Genomic DNA, 24,128 nt, shown 5'->3' with positions numbered 1-24,128 from the left:
GGATAATTAGCCAGCAAATGTACAATCTATTTTTGGGCTACTTTTGTGCAAAGATTAAAAATCAGATAGAAAAAATGTATAACAAAATTACTGTACTACAATTATGAGAATTCCCTTTAGCAAAATTGCTGGATACGACTAATGTTGAATTATCCTTTTGATAATGTTTCCCAGAGAAGATGGCTGCTCCTCAGAGTGTATCTCCCACCACTATTAAGCGAGGGATTGTTAAGTAACTAAGGTAATTACGATGAGAGAGCACTAAGCCAGTACCGCTGCAAACATCGTGCTACGTGTACACCAAGCTTGCCACATACAAGGTACTGTAATGAAAGTAAGGCAGACGATTCTCTAAAGTAAAATAACCTCGGAAGAAGTGTTCGGAATTTAAATCAAACTTAAAAGAATATTTAAAGAATTCTTGTTATTACTCTAATTTTATAATATAATGGTAAATTGAGATAAAACCACCTGAATATATATTTTCATTTCAGGTTTAATTAAGTTGTACAAAACTTTCATATGCACATACTGTATCATAGTTTGTTAAAAGCATTACTGAGCTTTGAACATTGTAACCTTTACTTCCCAAATTGTATTACTGTTTACTATATTCTTCAACTTTCCAGGCTCTTAAGATCAAAGCAAATAGGATTGCATTTAACTGAACGCATTTTAAAGTTCCTTATTTACATTAAAAACTTTACACAACTCTACAAGCCACACACATACATTGTATGTGAAAATCAAGATATTCACTGCAAAATGCAACTTTTAAGACATCACATAATAAAAAAGTAATTTATGAAGTTACATGAAGATTTAGCCAAATATAAAGAATAGACACTTCTATTACTATACAGGTATAGCCACTTAATGTTCAAGAAATATAATTATAAAGCTATGAGTAGGATTATGAAGAATGCTTTTTGGTGTTTTATAAAGCAACAATACCACATTAAGTGTGCAATCTTAGCAGTTTTTTTTTTACCCATTAACCTTTTTTTCTGAAATTGCACATAGCTTTCTTAAAAAAAAAATCAAGCTCCCAAAGAGAAAGCATCAGCTATATTGATAAATATTTTTTTTAAACAAAAATATTTGCTTAATACTTGGTATATTCATCACAGACTTGTATGATCCCTGGTTAGATCTCTCGTGTACCATCAGTGGACGGTGGCAACACCACACTGCCTAAAGAATAATATACAGAATTTACTCCGAAGGTATAAAATGCATGGCGAGTGTACCATTTCTGTAGGTTTTGGCTGCAACAATGCACACACCTGCTTATTTTACTACTCATGCTTATGCACATTGTATAATACATATACAGTACTGTACAAATGCTAACAAATGCTTTACTATGAACTGCAGCATATTTATGGCCTTAATTCACATAAATCAGCCCACACCCTAAGTTTTAAGATGTTAACATACCAAAATTGATCCACATACAAAATACTTCACAAAACTTTATATAAAGCGAAGTTAATGTAAAGTAAGATCCTGTATAGTACTTCACATCCAGTCATAAAATTTAAAACAAAATCGTAGTAATTCATGTTAGAATTCATTTAGTAAAACCTTTTGCGTTGCTGCTCCTTCTGCTTAGTGTAGAATAAACCACCTATGAAAACACACCCACAGATGGTAATGACGCCTAAAATTAGAAGAAATATCTGCTTCCCAGTTGACAGAGATGATGGCTTAGGATCCTCAACATGGTCTGTAAAGAACAGTAATCAAGATATATTTTCTTATGTATGAAAATATTTTAAATTGTTCTTAAGTTCTTACGAATGTATCCTATCTAGAAAATGTATACAAAGAAGGCAATGGCTTTAAAATGCAATTACATACATGTAAAATAATTGCAATGAGACTCTGGGGGTAGGCAGCACACATGGTTGGGTCAGGAAAGGCAATGGAGTAGCCAAGAAGAACTGCATACTTTGAACCCATCTGTTAATAGCAAGTGCTAAGAAGTGTCCAAAGAAAAAGCATTTCATAAGAGCAGGAAGAGTCCAAGCCTTCACAATGTAGGTCAAGGCCTTGCAAAACTATGCAAGTGGGACCATCCATGGGGGGCAAGGTCCCGACAATTGCAGATAAAGTATACTGGAAATGTGCACCAAGAGGGAATCTTGCAAGCAAGATATCCTTACAGGAAAAGGAAGGTGGTAAAAGGGATCAGGGTCCTCTTGAGGGGTAACCATCAAAGTATGGCTTAAGCAAGAGTGAGGATGTTGTAGGAACCATGCAAGGTAGTGAAAGCAGCAATGATCACAACACTCCTGTAATATACAAGATCTGGATAGGGGATGAATGAAAGGCACCAGAACCGCAGCATAACAGTATGGTGCAGAGCATCAAGACGACGATGGGTCGAGGAAGAAGCTGAAGAATAGGTGGGGAAGAACAGATAATGGTAAAAAGATAAAATTATAAGGCAAGAAGGACACAATACTAGGGAAGATCAGAGCAGGTTCAGTGAAATCATGGTGTGGAAGCATACATGTTACACTTATTGTAAGGTAAAGATGCCAAGGGCAAACCACTTAGATTGTACCTGGATGGGATTTTGAGAGTTTGCTTACTCCCTAAGCCTGGCCTGGGGCCAGGCTTGACTTGTGAAAGCTTGGTCCAACAGGCTGTTGCTTGCAGCAGCCCACAGGCCCACATATTCACCACAGCCCAGCTGGTTCAGCACTTCTTGATGAAAACTATTCAGTTTTCTCCTGATGTCCACGTTTGTTCCAGCAATATTTCTTATACATGCTGTGAGTACGTTGATTAACCGTGGCTCTCTGATGTTCAGACAGTGTTCTCTTGATTGTGCCTGTGGCAACTCTGCTCATCACTGATTCTTAGTGAAGAACCACACCACTTACCTGAATAACAGGACACCGGAGCCAGTACGGGAGAGAGGCAACCTGGTAACTTTTACATCTGCGCTAGAACAGAGTATGGGGACCTGGTTTGCAGTGGGATACATTCCGGTTCCACTCAAGTAAGTGGGGGAAATAAAAGCTCGCACTAATTCCGAGAGAATTCTATAGTTTGTTTATATAGTTGGGAGAGTTTTTGGCTGGTTTTGAGACTTTAGGTCTTTTTTGAGTCCCATAGTAGTTTGACTTGCTGACTTGTTGGTTACGTTCCCCAGTGAAGTGGTGAAAATAAATGTTACCGCAGCCTGTGCCTCTGTGAGGGGGCCGGTTCTGGCTCCAGTCCCCAGTAGGCCTCTTAGAACTGTGGCTGATGTGACCGAGTAGATGGTAACCATCTCGGCACTGTGTATAGCTTCAGAGAACCACAAGGGCTTTTCCCCCAGAATAAATGTATTTGTGGGAAAACCATTTTTAGATCAAATTTTTTTTTGCTCTTGCTTTGCACCATGCTATTTGAACAATAAATGACCAATACTTAAAAGATAATGACCCCAAATTCAAGGAAAATCAACATAATTTACATGAGGCATCTTCGAAGGTTTAAAAAAAAAAAAAAACTTGCTTTCTTCCTCAATGTAACTTAACTCCATTCATTACTTAACTGAAATGCTGTACATTACTTACCTCGGGGAGGCTCAAAAAACGAAGCAGAAGGCATTATGTTTACTCGGTCCTCAAGTATGTCCTACAAAGCACAAAATATTACACTAACATTAGAAGAACCATATAAATTTTACAATATTGCAGATGTCTCAAATACTGCATACATTTGCCCCAATTACTCTATGAAGATATAACATACAGTACCTTGATGTTTAAAAATATAACTACAAACTTTATCAAGAATTAAAGGCGAACCTAACATTTAGAAAAAGATCATTAAACAAGTTGAGTATTTCTACTCCAAAATCTATATGTAAAAATAACAAATTTAATTGATAAGATTCTTTGGAGTGCCGTTCTAGACACACTGCCCTCTCCACATCAACAATCCCCAAAGGCACACGGTGCTCTCCACGTTGGCCCTTCCTGGGGAAGACTGCTCTCTCCATTCCACGTATCCCAGGCACACCCCATGACATTAATTACAAAGTATATATTTTCATTAAATACAGCTTCATAAATAATTCCACAGTACAATATACAAACCCATGAACATTTTATAGATATATACAACAATGTCAAAATACACTTGTGTGGGTTCTACTTACATCATCTGGGGTTGACAGATCATACATCTTGAGGGAAATGATGTCATGTGCGTCACTGAGATCACCTGTAGCAGCAGACACGCCAAGAAAATATCCCAAGGGCAGCTTAACCCCGGCCACAGTAAAACATTCCTTGAATATTTGCCTGTTGTCTATATCAGTTGACACTGAAACAAGATGAAGTAAAATGCTAGAATTGGTAGAGGTAATTAAAATAGAATAATGAAGGAATATTAAACATTCTAAAAATGATTAAAAATTACCCTGGATAAATTTTTGTTATGCTATGGTATAAAAAAAAAAATCCTGCAATGGGTATACAAAAAAGCATGTTTATTGCATCATCGACCCTACAATTACTTAAACATAATAAATCAGATGAACTGTTTTCAATGTACACAGGAAATGGAAGAAATAAGGATATTACTTTAAATTAAAAATGGCTGTGCCCAGATTGAAAATTTTGTAATGCTAAAAAGTTACCTTTATTTGTTTTTATTAAGAATACATCATATTACTCAACACAGAAGCCAATGGCATTAGTGTGTTTGTTGCCATTCATAAACAATTTGATATTAACTAAACAGAAAAACTTGGCTCTAGTTTAAGTGAAAAACACCTTTTGAAAAATGCTTTTCTGAGACTAGCATTTTTTCCCCAACAAGATCCCACCTGCCCAAAGTTAGGATCTATTGCAGTCAAAATAGGTCAGCAATATGTGAAAGTGCTTTCCCAGCAGAAAGCGCTGCTGGGAAATTTTAAAATGTTTCTACTAGGTCATACTAGAGAGACCTATGATTGATTTAATTTTTCAAATTTTCCTGCCCAACTCGACGCTTGCAGACCAACTAAACTATCACAATCTGGATGATTTAGTAACTCGGTAATATACCAAGATATTTTTTTCATGTTTCTACCTTTCTTCCAGCAATATATCTTATGTTTGTTGGAAGGAGGTTAAAGATTAGTGGAATTCTGATGTTCACACAGTTCTCTTTAATTGTTCTTATGGCACCCCTACTTATCATTTTTTTATTCTGCACTTACTTCCATCTCTCACGATAGTGTGTAGTAATTTTATTGTGAAGGTTTGGAACCTGATCTTCCAGTGCTTTCTGTGTAAATGATGGCATTTTTCACTTCTTCCTTCCAAGGAATACAATTCCAGTGCTTTGAGGCAATTCTTTTAGTTTAAATTAGTAATAAGACGGTACTAAAATTTCTAACGATTAAGATTTTTAAGATTAAGTGGAACAGTTCCATTAAAAATTCTTGATTCCAATGTGATTATTGATTCTGATTCTTTTAAAATGTACACTGTAATTGGATACTTATTTTCTAGAAAAATTTTGTACTTTAGTTTGAAAATTTTATGATTTACATTATGAGCATAGTAAATGTAATAATAGTGTAATAGTGTGGATTTAAGAATAGAAAACAACTGGCAAATGCAGCTTAATCTTCTAGAAGAATTATAAAGGAGAAAACATACCATCATGTATGATGGTATGTTTTGTGGGTATACATGCTTTATTTGTGTAATAAACAATAAAATAAAATTGTAATTTTATTTGAAATAAAGTTAATAATGTAACACTAACTCAAGTAAAGCATAGCTAATTCCTGTTTACTCAAAAATTAATTCTTAATCTACAAAACATGAGAAAATAAGAATTAATTAATTTTGTCATTAAATGTTAGAATTTTAAGACTCGAGAAATTATTAATTTGGTCTTCATTACGATACCAATTTCAATTACTGAAAAATGTGAGATTCCTTAGAATCTCGATGCTAATTCCAATTAATCATCCCATCATTAGTTTAAATGTGTGACATTCTAAGTAAACACTAAAGGAACCCTGTATATTATATAGCTCTGGTACTTTGCCTGTCATTAAATGAGATGTGATTAAGGAACAGTATTCCATAAGAACACAGTGTTTTGAAGAGTACTGTATCATTAATGTGGCATCCCTTATTTTGAAGGTTCTCACTATCCACTCCTATCCCTTTTCCCGACCACTGCTACATTTGTTTTATTGTAGCTCTCTAAACATTAGGCTATCTGACATTATTCTGAACTCTTTGACTTGATCATTCCTGTCCATAATGAGATATGACCATTTATACTCTACTCATCCTGCACAACATCTGGGTGGTGCAATGTAGCCACATCTCTTTCAGCTATCTGGGCCGAAAGAGCTAGATTTCAACCCCCGCAAGCAACACTAGGTGAATATTTGGTTAATACATGCCAGGAAAAAGTATCACCATGCACAGAGAAGACACAGAGGAATGGAAGTTAAGGGAGAGAACAGAAATAACAGTGTATTGCTCAACAGTACCTTTCATATAACAGTATAGTATACTCGGCTTGATTTATGAGCTATATCACACTGTTGCTCTAAAAGGAAACTCATTAAAAGCAAACCTACTTAAAATAATGGTACAATAACACTCGCACAGGATGCAGTGATGTGAACAGAAGATGTATGGTAAATGACAGCTACTACACACCAAGTCTCTGCATGCAAAACAAGACCTAAGACTCTTAGGACTTTCAGCCCAAAAAAGGGAAACTGAAGCTGACTCCTAGTAACTGACACAGCATCCATGTGAGATTTCGGTTTGCACTTCAACAAAATCCGAGGTACAGAAAACCAGAGGAGCTATAACCACCTGTAAATACAAGGGTTCCAGTGTTACCACCACACCGTGCCAAAATGAGGCTCTGAAAGGGTTGCAACCCGACAGTAAAATAATGCACCAGCAAGCAGCAGCAACCCAAAGACCCAATGAGAAATTTTAGAAGAAGTTAGCATAACCATAGGACAGTAAGATCTTGCCCTTAGATTACAACCGAGTGATCTAGCTTGAAAGCAACCTCGCTAAAATATGTACACGGTAGTTTCCCCACCTGTTAATGTGTCGTGGACATACTTGATGGAAACGTATGTATCATGCTCCAGATTCCTAAACTTGGAAACGCAACCTGATGACAACTGGGTGTGAGTGCCATCACGGTCATGGTCGTAGTGGAGAGTGCCATTGTTGATCATGGCCGAGATGTAGGGATGACCATGCTGTTGGAGACAAATATCAAAAGATAATGCATGATTTAAATGCTAATATTTAGACATTTTAACAAGCACTCTACTGTTACTAAAAAAAATTGATTAGGACTATGCAAGACAATTACTTTTCAAACATTCTGTAGCAATTAGACAAGAGATATGTATTTTTTATAATTTTTTACATAAATACGTTATACAAGGTGAAAATTAATGTAAGGGGCATCATTTCCTTAACGGTTTTCTTCGACAATACTGTACAGTGTTGTGTCACTGTGAATACAGTGTCACTTGATTTACTATCTTTTCTAAACCTCCACATATCCTTCTTACTGCCCCTCCCTCCCTCTCCATTTCATATATAACTATAGTAGTGAGCATTTCAGTTCACGGGGGCAAGCTACAATAAAACTAATGAAAAACAGACTTTCAGAGAGCCACAGTCTTACGATCTTACAATTGTTATAGCTTTCAGCTCATTACAATGAGTTAATCGGGATCTATCAAAAGTTAACCACTGCACTGCACATATTATGGGGCGTGGTGGTGCGCCACTTGACATGATGAATGTTAATGCTGTAGATCATAAGATTCAAAACTCCCATGGGGGTACACTAAGGCTCACATCCGGTTCCTCAGGACTCCAGTAAACAGATGCCATCTTGGAAAAAAAATAAAATCGGCATCCCTCCTGGCAGCGAGCCTTAATAAAGTCAGAGCAACCAAGCCTTGCACATGCAGCTGCAGCTCTCAGCACAGCTGCACAAGTCGGGGCCACACCACCATTTAATAATGAATAAAATAACTGCAATTATTTTGCACTGATAGTGTCAAAGATGATCCTGAGTGTAAAAATAATTACGTACAAGGTTCAGATATTAGTGAATACAATGCTAATTATGATGGTCACAGCAGGAGGTTATCTGGAGATGATTTCGGGGCTTAGCATCCCTGCGGCCCAGTCTTCGACCAGGCCGGTTTTGTTACACCCCCCCCCAAAGGAAGCAGCCCATAGCAGCTGTCTAACTCCCAGATACCTATTTATTACTAGGTGAACAAAGGCATTAGGGTGAAAGAAACTGCCCATTTGTTTCCGCCTCCACTAGGGATAGAACACAGAACCTCAGGACTACGAATCCAAAGCGCTGTCAACTCAGCTGTCAGGGCCCCCAGAATGTCAGGAGGCAGAAATTCACAACACACAGCAGAGGTTTGTGAATCTACACATCATGCAACATGACCTCATGCTCCCTTAGAAAGTAATCTTGTGGAAAGTGATTCATAGTCATGATTTGGTGTCTGGAATATGATAGCACGGTTCAAAGTAATAATTGTGATGTGTGAAGTGTATATCTGGGTATTTTGCTCAATCAGGTAATGTTGGCTGCTTGGAGTCAGCTGGTTGAAACGTGTACCTCTATACTGTGCTATGATTTCATCACCACACACACCAGAATTAATCAGTGGTTCATTTTGGTTTATAAAAATATAGATAAGACATATATAATATATGCATATACTGTAGTGTAATAACAGCAAAAACACTTATTCATCTAAATATAAAATAAACGTCTATATATGAGCACCATATTTTGAGTGTAATGATGTTCAACACATTTAAATTCCTAAAATTACACAATATTGACTAATATTATACTAAAAAGAAAAAAAAAAAACCCCTGATGTTGAAATAATCATGTAAATATGTATTCACGGCAGTTCCAGCCACACAGCTGTCGAGTACTAGGCTAACCTTGAATTCTTGTCTTTTATATATAAACTCTCCTCACACGATGTTTGTGGTTCATTATGGCGCACAAAAAATGTAGATACAGTACTGTATTTATATATAATGAAAGTAATAACAGCAAACACACTGTTGTATTCATCTAAGAATATAAAATATACGTTTCACTAGATATGAGCACCATATTTTGAGCATAACGATGTTCAATACATTTAACTATATAAATTCCTCAAATTAAAAAAAAAGAACATTTAAATAATTATGAAAAAATATATTCGCAGCAACTGGTGCCCCATTAGGCAGCTGGGGCTAGTGTCTCCGGGCGCATGCACACTCACTGCTCATAAAGTGCTCAACTTCTCACCTTCATCATGGCTAAAGTATGTCACATACAATAATTATTTTATAATCTGCACAGTCCCAAAGTTGAGGAAAAACAGAGAAGGGGGCGAGTTGTTTTTGGGTTATATCAGCCCTATATCAAATTGAACCATACCTTTTTAATCATACGTAATTTATTTAAGTTTCAAGTCAAATTGATGTTAGGTTACATGAATAGTAACTATGCAAAAGCTAAAAAGAAAAAAAATTATACAAGGGTAATGTGAAAACCTAATACAGTTTTTATCGATACAAATAAATTTTTTTACTCGTTTTGAATTTGAGTGTTGTAAAGAATTATTATGTTTATATATAACCCTTAATGTTATGAACTTTTATCAACAATTATGACTAAAATCTAAACATATATTTTATGCACAAACAAAAAAAGGTTTATCATCCACTTCCTATAAACATGAATTTTAATACTGTACTAAATTTATAGGGATTAAATACAGTAACATACATTGTGTGGTCCGTTATGATTACTGTAGGTGTCCATGATTACTGCTAACCCGGTGAAGAAGTCCTTGCTACCAAACACATCACCCTCCTGCATGGGTTCTTTCACGTACCTGCAGAGCGTATTACGGTTAGCAAAGCTATTTACTCTAAAATAGTGTTAGACAACAAACTAAGGCTTGGATGTAATAACAAGCAACAGTAATATACATACGGAATTAAATGAAGAAAATTCTGCATTGTAATAAAACACACAAACCAGCGTTGAATGTAATGAAACGCTAGCTTCTGGGTGAGACCCAGAGGCTTCCTGGAGCTAACAGAGCTGATACGAATGACCCTGGCATCAGTCAATGCACACGGAGTTCTAGGCCTACCAGGGACCACAAGCCAGAACCTGGCCCCCCTCGGAGAGGCATGAGGAGCACTGGCCTATAGAAACCCCTGTGTGGTTGGAAGCATTCTATGTCTGCCATCGACCGGGTCGGGTAACCAGAAAGGTAAGTGCCCCAAAACATACCCCTATTCTGGTTAAAATATTGCTACTACAGTCTCTGCTGTTTCAAGTATGTTGGGGATAACACCAGCACCTTCTAGGCTACTTCTCCAAAAGATGTTTAGGGGCCTGAGATTGTGTTTTTTTGATAGTCTTGATGAATATAGAATTACAGGGGTCCAGGCCTGGTGCAGAGTGTATGAACATGCTGTCTATGGCTACTTCAAAGTCCAGTGGGGTTAGAGTGACATCTGATATATGGTTCGATGTTGGTGTTGCATTCATAAAGAATTCATGAAGACCATTGATGTTCAATGTGTTCAGGGGTTCACTGAAAACAGATTCGTACTTTAGCCTCAATATTTCACTCCTTTCTTTGTTTACTTCTGTGGACAACTGGAGTGCTGCCTTCTATTTTTTTAATTTAACTACTGTAACTGATATTTAAAAGAGGCCTAGCAGCAACTCATTCCCAGGGGAGTTTTCCAGGTTAACTGCAAAGGACTCCTGCTATAAATGTTTGTCCACGCTGCTGCGAACACCCCCATCCCACACTCCCTGGTCCTGACACCCAGCAAGGCAGCCAAATAGGCAATAGATTTATCCTGTGACAACATTTGGGTAACCTAAGTAGTTGTGTGGCACCAGTTTTCATCTTCCAGAGCATCTAAATTTGTCTTCATGACCTTAGTTTCATATTTCTCACATGTGATCATTGCCAAGAAAATCTACAGACTTTAGTTTTTGCTCCTGCATAATCAGGAGATTCTTGGGTAAAGCTCTCAACAATAATAATAATAATAATAATTTTTATTTAGGTAAAGGTACATACATAGAGATTTTACAAAGTTTGTTGGCTTTATAGATAGAGCTAGTACATACATTGCCTAAAGCCACTATTACGCAAAGCGTTTCGGGCAGAATAAGAACAAGAGTTCTTGCAAGCCACATTGGATGAAATCCATCGGGAAGAATAGGCTACTTTGAAAATACTGTACTAAAAACAACACACATACCAAGTGTAGTAGGTACAGTATTTTGAAATGCAAAGGTGCATGGATCAACTTTTCTTATAAACTTCTTTAGCAATAACATGCTAAATTGAGATTTTTTGTATTATTAACTTCAAAAATGGTCTCAAGGAGAATATACAGCCCAGTTTAAACAGGAAGTAAAGTTTTAGGATCAAGTACATTTAAAGTTTAAGTGTAAAACAATAGTTCTCAAATTATCACAAATATGGCAGGAAGATTAAAATAGGGTAACTACCAAGAATACCTTATTAATGAGGTACAGGGGAAAATTAAATGGTGTAAATTTCTGACAATAAACCTATATAGTAAAATGTCTTCCCAGTTTGATGCATTCTTTTGATAATAAAAAATTAAGAGAGCATGCTGAAAAACAGGGCAAAAGAATGGAAGACAGACTAAAGTCTACAGAATCTAAACAGCTAAGCACCATAAATCTTTGACAATGTAAACCTTAACGTTTCCTCTTAAATTAATTGTTACGGACCTGAGCCCAGCGTCCGAGCACGGAACAGTGGCGACCGCGCCATCTGTGGGTCAGCTCCCGAAACCCCCTCCAAATGGACGGCGCCATCTAGTGAGGACAGTATATACCAGCCACGAGGGCTGGTTTCCCGTCCTGATCAGCTCATAACACAGCCGCTGCTGACCTCTGGTGAGGTGCTGCTTAGACAGCAACACCATCTATGGAGTGGATAGGTGGGCATTTGTGTCTAAGCCTGTAAGTGTAACTATTACTGATGACGTGTCTGATTACAGAGTCGACCTGGGACTGCTGTAATGAACGTTGGATCAGTCTACCCAAGGCAGCCGAAGTCTCTCCAAGTATTAGCTGCAGAAGTTGAGTCACTCCCCGGATGAACACTGTTGTGTTAGCCTGCCTGTGACGTGGCAGTTGAGGATTTGTCGTACCCGGGACTGACTGGTGGAGAAGACTAACCACTGGGGTGTTGTGGTGAGGAGAGTGATCTGTGGAATCACACGAGGCTCCTGCCTAGGGCTCGCAACCCTAGTATCGGTCGTGGAGTGGCCTAACCAGCGGAACCGATTGTAACCTGCCAGCTACAGGCTGGATTTGTGGTTGAAGGCCTCCACGACGGTGCCCCCAGTGAAACTGTGATTTGGCGGGCCTGTGGCCAGGGTAGACTCGAGAGAATCAAAGGATTCAACGTGAGGCCACAAGAGAACCAGGACCACTCGTCTTGAGCACCGTGAACGTCCAGAGTCTTCAGAGGAAGACAAGTGATTGTACATACGTGTAGTCATAGTAACCGTGTGTGACGGTTTATATATTTATTTATGGTGGTGGTTTAATAATATATATAAGTTTAAGTGCAGTTTTATCCCTTCCCCTTTAATTTACTTGCGTTACGGAACGCACCCCTTGAAAGCCACTACTAGCTTGGGGCCGGATACCCAAACTCTATTAACATCAGAGAAAGAACCTGTTGCGACCCAATAGGGCCGTAACATTAATATTTCTAGTAAAACTACTAAATTCAACTTACCAGAAGGCAAAGCCATCACCAAACAAGTCCTTTCCATGGCCGTGAACTTTAAATTGAATGTGCATTTCCCAATTACGTAAATAACACTGCACTTTATTCCATATTGCTCCACGCAAACTTTGCACATCTGCTGTTAGTCTAATGTAATTGTTGGTCACAATGGTGCTTCCAAGAAAATCCCAATATGGAATTGAAGTTCCCAAACCTGAAATTACAAATGTCATTTTAATCAAATACTATATGTAATGCATATTCAAAGGGAGCTAAAAGTGCTAAATTTACATGGTAAAGAAAGCTTGCAATAGCAAACAATTGGGGTTACTAATTCTCTTAATAACAGAACTTATTTTTTTTGCAAACACTGTAAATGAAAAATCTGAGAAAAGTAGCCATATAGCAAGATGGACATTAATATACTGTATTTTACTATAATCACAATAATTGTTGATCAATTAAAAAAAAAATGGCTGGCAGTTTAGTGAATAAAGGGCCATTTGTTTGTGCTAATATTTTATTTGTAATTTATTTATACTGTATGCCTATTTACTGTTGTATACAGTGCTTATATTTTTACCAACCAAATGACTGCCCCCAGTGTACATGATGCAAGGAAAATTATTAAATTGTAACTTTTATTGTTACATTCGTTTTCGTGATAGTAAAGACAGTATAAACACAGTTCAATTCAGTGCCAAGATGCAGGCAGCATGTGGAATAGCTCGTGCACCAGGACCACAAGAGGTGATGTAGGAGGAAAGGATGTTATGCAGTGCAGCAGTGACAAAGACAGGGAGAAGCATGATGGCAGCTAGCCAAACTGGTCAGGGCAATGAGGAGCTACATTGCCCTAACAGTGATGGAGAGTCAACAGGACAAGCTGAAGCTCCCACATTTTGCAGGTAATGTAGTCGAGTCGGCAGGGCAGCAGGATGCATGCAGTAGACCATGCAGTAGACGTGGTAGATGAAGCAGTTTAAAGAGCAGCTGGAGATGTCTATGGCAGAAATCACAGCGGTGGCAGGATTACAGGTAGCGATCTCTGCCACAGAGTAAAACCATGGTGAGCAGTAGTGGTGGTGGAAGACCAGTGAGCAGCCTTAGTGTGGCTGGTTTGTTCTGCCAGGTTGGGTGTTTTGTCATTCCTTAGCATCCCCGTGGCCCGGTCCTCACCCAGGCCTCCTCGTTGCTGGACTGGTGGTGCGCAATGTTATGACCCACATGCAGGGTCTTGCAATTTTCAATATTAAAAAGCATTTGACAGTCTTCTACATAAACTTCACAAGTGGTTGGATCTCTTATAATACCTCAATAGCATTGTCATTTCCTACTTTACTATAAATCTTAGTATCGTCTGCAAATATGACAATGTGGTTTGTAATACCTGTATTCTCATCCCTGTCATTAATGTACCCAGTATATGACAAAAAGGGGATATGGCCCCAATATGGAACCTTGCAGTATCCCATTCACCATATTTCTCCAGCCACATTCATTTCCATTTAGGATGATCCTTGGCTAGCTTTGTTTTAACCACTTTTCATTCATTGTAGAATTCTACTATTTATTTCATGTGCTTACAATTTAGCAAAGTCCATGTATACTACATTTATTGAAAGTTCTTTGTCTGAATACCTGATTACCATTTCCAAAAAATGTGAGGTTTGTAATGCAGGATTTATTTTTTAATCAAACAAGGTTGCGTTGATTTTACTAAGACTGTTCACAGTGAGATGATGAATGATTACCTCCCTTAGGATTCTCTCCATTAGCTTGCAGGTACGAGGTCAAAATGATTGGACAGCAGTTTTCTGCTGAGCTCGTGCCATTTCTTAAATAAGTGATATTTGTAAGTTTCCAATATATGAGAATTATACCTTGGTTCAGCAATTTTCCAGAAAAGAAGTTTCAATGCTAGGCATAGTTCATCTGCCAGTTCCTTAATAACTGGATTGAATTTGATCCTCACCTGGGCTTTTGAATCTTTCATTTTGTCAATGCTTTTCCTGATTAAACCACATGCTATGGGAATATTCTTTAATTCGTTCTCTTCACCAACTTCAAACATTTGTGTGGGTAACAGGATGTCTAAACTTAAGTGTGAACACTGATGTAAAGTAATAAGATCTCATCTTTTCAGGGTCCTACCAAGTCTTGTTTTGGTTTTAATTCTTATAGTGTAGTGGCATAGAAATCTTTTTGGTTGTTCTTTTATATTTTGAGCTAGTTTTCTTTTGACTGATCTGATTTCCTGGGTGATTAAATTTCAGGCCCTTCCATATATTACATAATCCATGTTCTTAACATTGCAGTTTATGTAATTTTCCCCCCTGGTCAACAGCAAGGCTGTCAGCATTGTCACTCATTCAGTTATTAGCCAGACTTAATGGTTCTTAACTATCTATTCTTAAAGGCATAGCTTATTAAAACTTTGCTCCCAATTATAATTAATTCAATCATAATGTATATCTCACCTTTGTCAGCTGACAATATTCAGGAAAATTATCTAACAAATACAGTCCAAGAACATTTAATTATACAGGTAGTGACAAACATGAACAATTAACATACTGGCAAACATTATCTACCCAGGTTAGGCCTAGCCACAAGTGCTCAGTGACCCCCCCACTCACGCCTCGCCACATCACCAGACAACCACCCCTCACACAGCCCCATCCCCCCCACCCAAGAGTCCCATAAATACTCATAATATACTGCCTTCCACATGCCCTGCCGGCCAAAATATTTCCCCGGCAACCCAAAACTCCCGTGTGCAAGCCTGGGTACCCCTATACCACAGGTGACCTGACCCTCAATAACAGTAGTTGCTGGGACCCCCGGAGTAGTCTGGTTGGATGCTCACCTTGGTAAGGCTTCACTAACGAGTGCTCCCGGATCATGTACTCGTGGGTGTTCCATTCTTCTGTGTAGATGAAGGAGAAGAAGGAGATAAAGAGGGCAGACCTGAGGAGCCCCATGTCCAGTAGCAGGTCCCCACGACTGGCCCTAGCTGGGTGTTGACGCCGCGCCACCTACACCACTCTCACCCCCGCCAAGTATGAACTATCCACCCCTCGCCTCACCCTCCATTATCTCACCTTATTCCACTATGTTTGGCTTCGTGTGTATTCCTTTATTACGCCATACACTCATTGGACTAAACTTTTTAAACGCTGTTGTGGTATTTAATCCTTGCTTAAAGTAAAATCATTTAGTTTGAAACAGATTTAGTTTAACTCTGGGGATATCAAATATACATTTATTTCTGGCGTGGTGATTATGGGTTCTATTACATCTGCCAAGGAAGAATTTCAGATCAGGATTTGCATTTAAGTACAGGGTTTTGTAAATATAAATGGCACAAGAGAATGTGTGAAGTGAGTTTATGTTTAGTATGTTTAGGGATGTAAACAAGGGAAGCTGAGTGTTGTCTGAAAACAGAGTTTGTTATTGTTAGCAGATTTTTGCTGGGTGATGATGGACTTGAGGTAGTTTGCAGTGGCTGAATCCCATGCACAGACACCGTATGTAGGATAAGGATATATTAGCGCGTAATATAATGAGAGGAGAGCAGAGTTTGGAACAAAATATCTGATTTTAGAAACTATACCTACCGTTTTTTAGTTTTTCTTGGGTATGTGTTGTATGTGGGTGCTGAAGTTGAGTCTCTTGTCTGTGTATAGGCCAAGGAACTTTCCACCGTTTTTATTGCTGATGTTAACAGTATCTGAAGCTGAATTGCATTTGTTTATCTGTTTCAAAATAAGATGTAGTAGGTCTTTTCTATGTTTAGTGTGAACTTGTTAGTTGACATTCATAAGTGGACTTTTTTAATTCGTTATTTGCAACATTATTTAGTATGTATGGGTTGGGGTCTGAGTAGATGGGGTAGCATCTTCAATAAATAATATAGGTTTAAGAATGTTAGAGACATGCCTGAAACGCTTTGCGTACTAGTGGCTTTAGGTATTGTATGTACTTGCTCTATATATAAATCCAACATTATGTTTGTAACTCATCTATGTATGTACTTTTACCCGAATAAACATTTTATTTAATTAGGCAAATCATTGATGTATATCAGAAATAGGAGAGGTCCTAGGATGCTGCCCTGCGGCACTCCTACGGTTAACGGTAGAGTGGGAGAGGTTATATCATTGATGGCTACATATTGATGTCTATCACTAAGATAGGATTGAATATAGTTCAGGGCAAAGCCTCAGATTCCATACTGGTGGAGTTTAAGTAAGAGATAGTTATGGTTAACAGTATCAAAGGCCTTTCTCAGGTCAATGAAGAGTCCAATCTTCGAAGACTTCGAGTGATTTCGTGAGAAGACTTAGAGTGGTATATGAGAAGTTCCGGAATTGGGTTCACCTATAACATCCCCATCTCACAGCATAGTTTAGTATCAAACAATAGGGTAAAATATATACAAAGTTTCAGGTATCACAGGCCATTTGGTCTAAAATCATTGAAAATAGGGAATTTATTTATTTATTTATTTATTTATTTACAAGAAGGTACATTGGATCTGTGAGAGTACGCAACATTGGTGTTCTTACAGTCATGTAAAGCCACTAACACAGGAACTCTGAAATATACATGACTAAAAGCAATACGTACACTGTAACAACTGGTTACTTTACTGGTCACATTTGGTTACTTAATTCGTTGACCTCATAATTCCCAGTTCATAAAATCACAATGCCATTAACACACATGTAGTTGCAGTTCGAGATTTGCATTTTCTAAAATATCTACCTTACTATTATTTGCGTTATTATGTAATTATCATCATCATAAACTTCCATACAATAATGAAAATACTTATCTAAATATAGTTAAATATAAATTTACTTATATCAAACATAAATAAATTTATATTTGTTTTCAACCAAGAACTTCAACAAAATCTTGTAGATCTGAGGCAAAGTGAGATCGACACCAGCTGAATTCCATCTATCATCGTACTGTCATGCAAGAGCCACACATCTATGGATCATCCAATAAAATCAGCAGATTTCTGGATCAAATCAAATCACATCAAATGTTTATTTAGGTAAAAGTACATACATACAAGATGAGTTACAAACATAATGTTGGATTTATAGATAGAACTAGTACATACAATGCCTAAAGCAACTAATACGCACGTTTCGGGCAGATGTTACTACTGTTCGGCTTAGACTTGGTTACAAGTATCTCTGGGAATTCTCATTATCTACTGATGTAGACCTGACCAAATGTAAAGTGTCAACAAAATTATTCGCACACCCTCTGTCACTGTGATGGAGTGCGAAAAGATACGTGAATTTAGAGACAATTCTATAACAAATGTTCCAGAGATGAGTAAATATTTAATTCAAAATAATCTGCTGCCAGAAGTCTTGGCCAATTATCTCCAGTTTGCTAACTGTAGGTAGTAACTAAGTGATTGTAATCTATCCATCACGGTCTCGAGCCCATTGTTGATGTGACGATGTATATTGAATTTTGTAACTAGCTCATCAAAATTGTAACTTGCTTAGCTAAATGAATTGTGGGTTTGAGTCCCTGAGCCTATTATGTGCCTTTGTAACCCTTTTCTAACTAAACTAAATTTGAACTTACAGTTTAGTCTATGAGTTACATGTAACATATAGCATAAATTAACTAGAGTTATGAGACATTGGTAAACAAAAATATATAGATTAAACTATGAATAATAGAACGACGTAGGCTTACACGTGGAGACTTGGCAGTGGCCAGGTGACACCGTGACCACAACACCCAGTCAAGCTGGAGCCCTCATATCCCCACCATGACTGATCTACTTAACATCGCATGACACACCAGCAGACTTACGACCCTCGTGATCAAGAGGACTGTGAACAGGCACGTATATTTCCTTGCGCCAGGTGTATGTGCCATTGTTATGCCTGGTGCAGGTGTGTGTGTTGACAGGCGCTGGACACAAATGATTCGTCTGCTCTTATCAAGGGCGTTATGGAACACATAATGGTGCTCAGGTCGCAGCTGAGTGGAAGACGACGAGTAATTTGGAAACACTTGTGATGACTGGTTCATGTCCGGAAAGTATGTCACAGTGTTTAGTAAACATATGCATGCTGTTTCCTAATTGGTTACGTACAGCATAACTCGACGACCCCAACTAGTTTTAAGAGGCAGTTATTTCTGTGCTTCCCAGAGTTTTCTTTGTCCCTGGTCTCTGTGTTCACTTGAGTTACGGATAACACCTAACGTTTCGGATAACAGCGTTTCTAACAACACAGTCTCTAGCAATACAACGTTTATAGCAAAACACAACGTTCCTGGCAACACATAAAGTTTCTGATAACACAACGTTTCAGGCAAACACACTGTTTCGAGCTAGTGACAAAATTCAGTGCACATTGTCACATCCAGCCCGTCCTCATAAACAAAGCAACCCGTCTTCAGACCAAGTCCATTCCATCCAGCGATTGACCCCAAAGACGCATTCATCAATTTTAACATGCTGTTCATTCAAGACAGGAATTTTCTCAAATATGAACTAATATTATTATATATTATCATGCTGTGCTTATTTTGGCATTGTTTAGGTTAGGTTAGGTTAGGTATTTAGGTTTTGTTGGCAATTATTTGTATCTGTAGTACGTGGGTGAAGTATTTACAGCATTGTGGTTCGAACAAAAGTCGTGATTTAGCCCGTTCTCAGAGCAAATGCAGTACCATGAGGCACCAAACTCCACGCCAAACTACCATGGATAGTTATCTAGATATTTGTGATTGAAGGCATATTACGGTTCCATTAATTGTCTACATGTACAATGCCAAGTGAACTCTTGTACTAAACAAAGAATATTATCAAGTTATAACTTCATTGTATTACAAGTCGTTGGTTTAAACAATAAAGTGTATGCTGAACACATTTTCTTTTAAATGGTCTAAAGAATTTGGTTTTCTGTAAGTGAAATTCTCGGGTACATTCAAATAGTTTTGAATTTCACATTTAGCATTTTTGTCAGTAATACACATTATTAACATAATCAAACGTAATGACACATAATCTAACCAAACCTTAACCTACCCTAACTAAGGATAGAGAGTAGATAATAGCACTATTTACAAAGTGGTTTTGAATCCATAACCTCCAGGGGATCCAGACTATACACATAAGTAATTTAACCTGTCCCTGAAGACAGGTTAAATTGAAAATAGAGTTGTATATAATTTTATCAGATGTAATGAGAAAGCTGAAAATGGACAGCAATATGCTATGTTCTCTGAAAAGGAAAATAATCAGACAATAGTTTTTATAAAATAGATTTGTATATTATATTAGATATAATGAGAAAGCCCAATAATGCATGAAAAAATATACTATGTTCTCTGAAAAGGAAAATAAACATACATGAGTATTTTGAAGGTTGACCTATGGGTGAGAGGTCAGGTTAGGGCATATATAGATGGTGCGGAGTGCCAAATACTCAAGAGAGTAGTGGAAATGTGTTTATCAGTAAGGTGATACTATAGTAAGTTGGAGCTCGGTATCACGAAATAATTATGGGACAAACGAGATTGTAATTATAATGGTACTAAATAATACCTACACTATTGCTACCGTCCACCATTCTCACCATTATTTTAATCAATACTACAAGCATTCTAGGAACAGCAATGTTAGTTTAGTTTAGTTCATTTATTATGCACCCTATACCCATCCTGTGTTACTGGAAAGGGTTACAGAGGCACATAATGGGCTCAGGGACTGGACCCCACAATTCATTTAGCTACGCAAGTTACAATCTTGATGAGCTAGTTACAAAATTCAGTATACGTCGTCACATCATCAATGGGATCGTGATCGACCACAAGTACAGTTTCTAAATTAAGCAACTGACATATGTGGAGAGCTAGTGTCATAATTGATATGTTTGTCCTGTACACCGCCCCCATCCAGTGGGCAGCGGTGGAAGGTTACATTCACTTAGTTACTACCTACAGTTAGCAAACTGGGGATATTTGGCTAAAATTTAACAGAAATGGCAACATTATCTTTAGTATATAAGAGCCGGCTCCATGCAACCAGCGCATCAGTTACAGCCCCGCTCCTGTGCCGGGTAAGTCCACTACAGGCTCACCATAGCCCGTGCTACTTGGAATTTTTGTTCCCAGTAGCTGAATCTAAAACAGCAACAACGTGCAACCAGCGGCAGTCGACGAAGTGAACTCCACGCAACACCACCCACTTCTAGGCGATACATACACAGTGTTGACTTTAGTTATGAATCATATTCAGGAAGAAAGTATACTAGATAATTGGTCAATAACCTATTATGGTGGTCATAATAAAGCCTTCCAGAATTAAGTTGACTGGTATGCCCGAAATTTTTTTCGTACTATATGGCTTTATTAAATATGCATATTTATTTAACAAATAAGCAACCAATGTATCATGTAAATTTTGTTGTATATTTTTAAATACAAATTATTTTTTCTTAAGCCTCTGTTTACGCGAATATTGAGACAGAAGTGGAAATTGAGGGCCCAAGCGAGTCAGACACATAAGAAATAATGTTTTCACTGTCAAAGTGGTGAATATATGGAGTGTGGTAAGTATGGAGGTCGACTTATACATACATAGATTCTAATGTAGACGTGAGTTTCGTTTATTTCATTCACTATACACCCATACTCGTCCTGTGAGCGGTCGTGGTTCAGCCTATTAGAGACCAACCATGAGAGTCACGCCCCCAACACCCATACAGGTTACAGAAGTACGTATACGGGCTCACGAGCTGAACAAACATCTGCTTAGCTATAAACAAATTGCAACATTGGTGAACTAGTTACATAGTTAACATATGTTAACATACGTTAACATATGTTAACTATGTAACTAGTTCACCAATGTTGCAATTTGTTTATAGCTAAGCAGATGTTTGTTCAGCTCGTGAGCCCGTATACGTACTTCTGTAACCTGTATGGGTGTTGGGGGCGTGACTCTCATGGTTGGTCTCTAATAGGCTGAACCACGACCGCTCACAGGACGAGTATGGGTACTGTGTCACACAATCACAATCACGGTCACACAATGTGCAAGATATTAACTAATTATTTTGTATTTGATTATCGTAATTGGTAAATTCTTCAGATATGGCAGACATGGTCGCTGAATCAGAAAAGCGTAGCCTGCATAGGTAGGTAGAACGAGACCACAGGTGAGTGCTGTGTTGTGTGCATGTGTGTGTGCTTGTGTGCGTATACGCATCTCTCGCTCTCCTTATTTTTTTATGGCCCTGGCCTAGAGTTTGTCTCCATGAGGGCTTAATATTCTATTATTTGGTGTCACACAGGCAACGCTGAGGACACAGAAGTCAACAATTCTACACAGAGCAGCAACATGACAACGAACTACGCCAAATTTCCTGACAAGCGAGCCTATCCTAGATATATCGTCCGCCCCTTCTGTGGTGAGTACTCACCTATAGTTGTACTTGCGATGAGAGGAGATTTAGCTCTTGGGATCCAGCTCTCAGTGTATATGAGATTAAGATTAGGAAATAAATTTTACTGGCAATACGGTGGTCTGATGTCTGAACAAGTAAAGGAATGTAAACTATGTAGGATGCTTCGTAATCAACATTAGATAATTATATGTATTCTAAAATGTTAGTTGATAAGTAAATGTAGAAATAAGAACATTTTTAATGTGTCATGTCAAATAATATTGGTGCGTGAAACTGGTATGGTAGACAGGTTTATAAGGTATAAAACTTTGCACTGGGATGTAGCTGAATTTAATTTTAATGTAACGAATTTACGTTACTGTAATAGTTATGTACAGTATAATTATGGCTAAGCTAATTACATATGTTTTTGGCACCTTCTTTTGATAATTACTTTTATTAATTACAAATGCAATTATTTAATGTAATAATTATGATAGAGAGATGACATGTTCTGTGAAGGATTATTTGTGAAAGACGATATAGTATTAATCTAAGCTTAATAGTAGCCTAAGGCACTCAGTCCCTATGAAATGTATTATATTAGTTCAATAAATTTACTTGAACTATAAATAATGTACGTGCTTACCTAGTTGAACCTATCTAGTTGTATTTGCGGGGAGTGAGTCACGGCTCTTGGGTCCCGTCTCTCAACTCCATCAACTACAGGTGTGGGCGCTGTCTTATCTCCATTTAGAGCTGTATGTGGAGTCTGCCTCCACCACTTCCCTTCTTAGTGCATTAAAATTGTTCATTGCTCTGACACTGATTTTTTTTTTGTATATCTCTGTGTTTTATTTGGGTACGTAGTTTCAATGTGTCATTTGTTTGTGTGCTACCCTCCTGCTAAATACTCTGTCCCTGTCTGCTCTATTCCTCTATTTTGTATATAGTAATCATGTCTCACCTGTTTCTTCTCTCTTCCAGTGACGTGAGGTTTAATATTTGTAATCTTTCCTCGTACCTAGTAAATAGATAAATAAATACCTCATAACTCTCAGTTCTGGGACTAGTCTGGTGGCATACCTCTAAACTTTCTTCCAGTTTCGTTTTGTGTTTAATGAGATAAGGATTCCACGCTGGTGCTGCATATTCCAGAACTGGTCTGACAAACGATGTATAAGATTATGAACGACTCTTCGTTCAGATTTCTACAGGCAATTTTCATATTAGCGCCCCGGTAGTGCAGGGTTCGTATTTGACTCACAATCGATAATTCCGGGTTTCATTTTCTGGATCCCCTTGTAGTTTCATGCAGTATTCCATTATATTTATCTTCATCATAAATTTTTGCATTATCAGTGAACACTGAGATGGAGGTATCTGTTCCCCTCCCTCTCCTCTGGTAGGTCATTCTCATGCATAAGGAATAGGATCGGCCCCAGAATTGACCCTAGTTGAACCCAACTGGTAATCCGAGATTTCTCCTTTCACTGTGATTGTTTATTTCCTATTGCAAAAGTACTCCGTGATGTCTTGCGTATTTCCATTCTACTGCATGAATATTTAGCCTAACCACCTTCGCCCTAGACTTTAAGCCCATTACTCCCTGTCTCTCACACCCTGCCTGGTCCTGGCCCACCCACCAGATGGCTGCGGAGTGGCTCAGATATCGCAGCCCCGGATAGTGGGTGGGACTCAAGCCAGACCCCAAGAGTACCCCTGGCTGATCTTCATTCACATCAAATCCAATGGGCAGTCCTTAGGCTGTGGCGGTTGCCTCATCACCAGAGACTTTGTCCTCACTGCGGCCCACTGCCTCACAGGGTAAGAGAGAC

At 38.1% G+C, this 24,128-nt stretch overlaps 2 protein-coding genes across 2 annotated transcripts in view; one reads left to right on the top strand and one right to left on the bottom strand.

Annotated features, from left to right (window-relative positions):
- Window positions 1-908: 908 nt before the first annotated feature.
- Window positions 909-15,914, bottom strand: LOC123770678 (vesicular integral-membrane protein VIP36). Its single transcript, XM_045762760.2, has 7 exons — window positions 15,720-15,914; window positions 12,860-13,064; window positions 9,829-9,937; window positions 7,081-7,246; window positions 4,163-4,329; window positions 3,576-3,636; window positions 909-1,729 (listed from the first exon to the last, which is right to left on the bottom strand). Exons 1-7 carry the CDS (start codon window positions 15,832-15,834, stop codon window positions 1,578-1,580), a joined length of 975 nt encoding a protein of 324 aa, XP_045618716.1. The 5' UTR covers window positions 15,835-15,914; the 3' UTR covers window positions 909-1,577.
- A 5,035-nt stretch (window positions 15,915-20,949) lies between these two features.
- Window positions 20,950-24,128, top strand: part of LOC123770679 (mast cell protease 1A) — a 9,341-nt gene continuing 6,162 nt past the window's right edge. The window contains exons 1-3 of the mRNA XM_069305753.1: window positions 20,950-20,961; window positions 22,198-22,314; window positions 23,940-24,117. Coding sequence (XP_069161854.1) covers window positions 22,245-22,314; window positions 23,940-24,117 — 248 coding nt within the window. The 5' untranslated portion in view covers window positions 20,950-20,961; window positions 22,198-22,244. The remainder of the gene's footprint in view (window positions 20,962-22,197; window positions 22,315-23,939; window positions 24,118-24,128) is intronic.

Source organism: Procambarus clarkii, chromosome 56 (genome assembly GCF_040958095.1).
Source record: "Procambarus clarkii isolate CNS0578487 chromosome 56, FALCON_Pclarkii_2.0, whole genome shotgun sequence".
Classification (NCBI taxonomy): Eukaryota; Metazoa; Arthropoda; class Malacostraca; order Decapoda; family Cambaridae; genus Procambarus; species Procambarus clarkii.
This window is presented reverse-complemented; position numbering and strand designations above follow the sequence as displayed.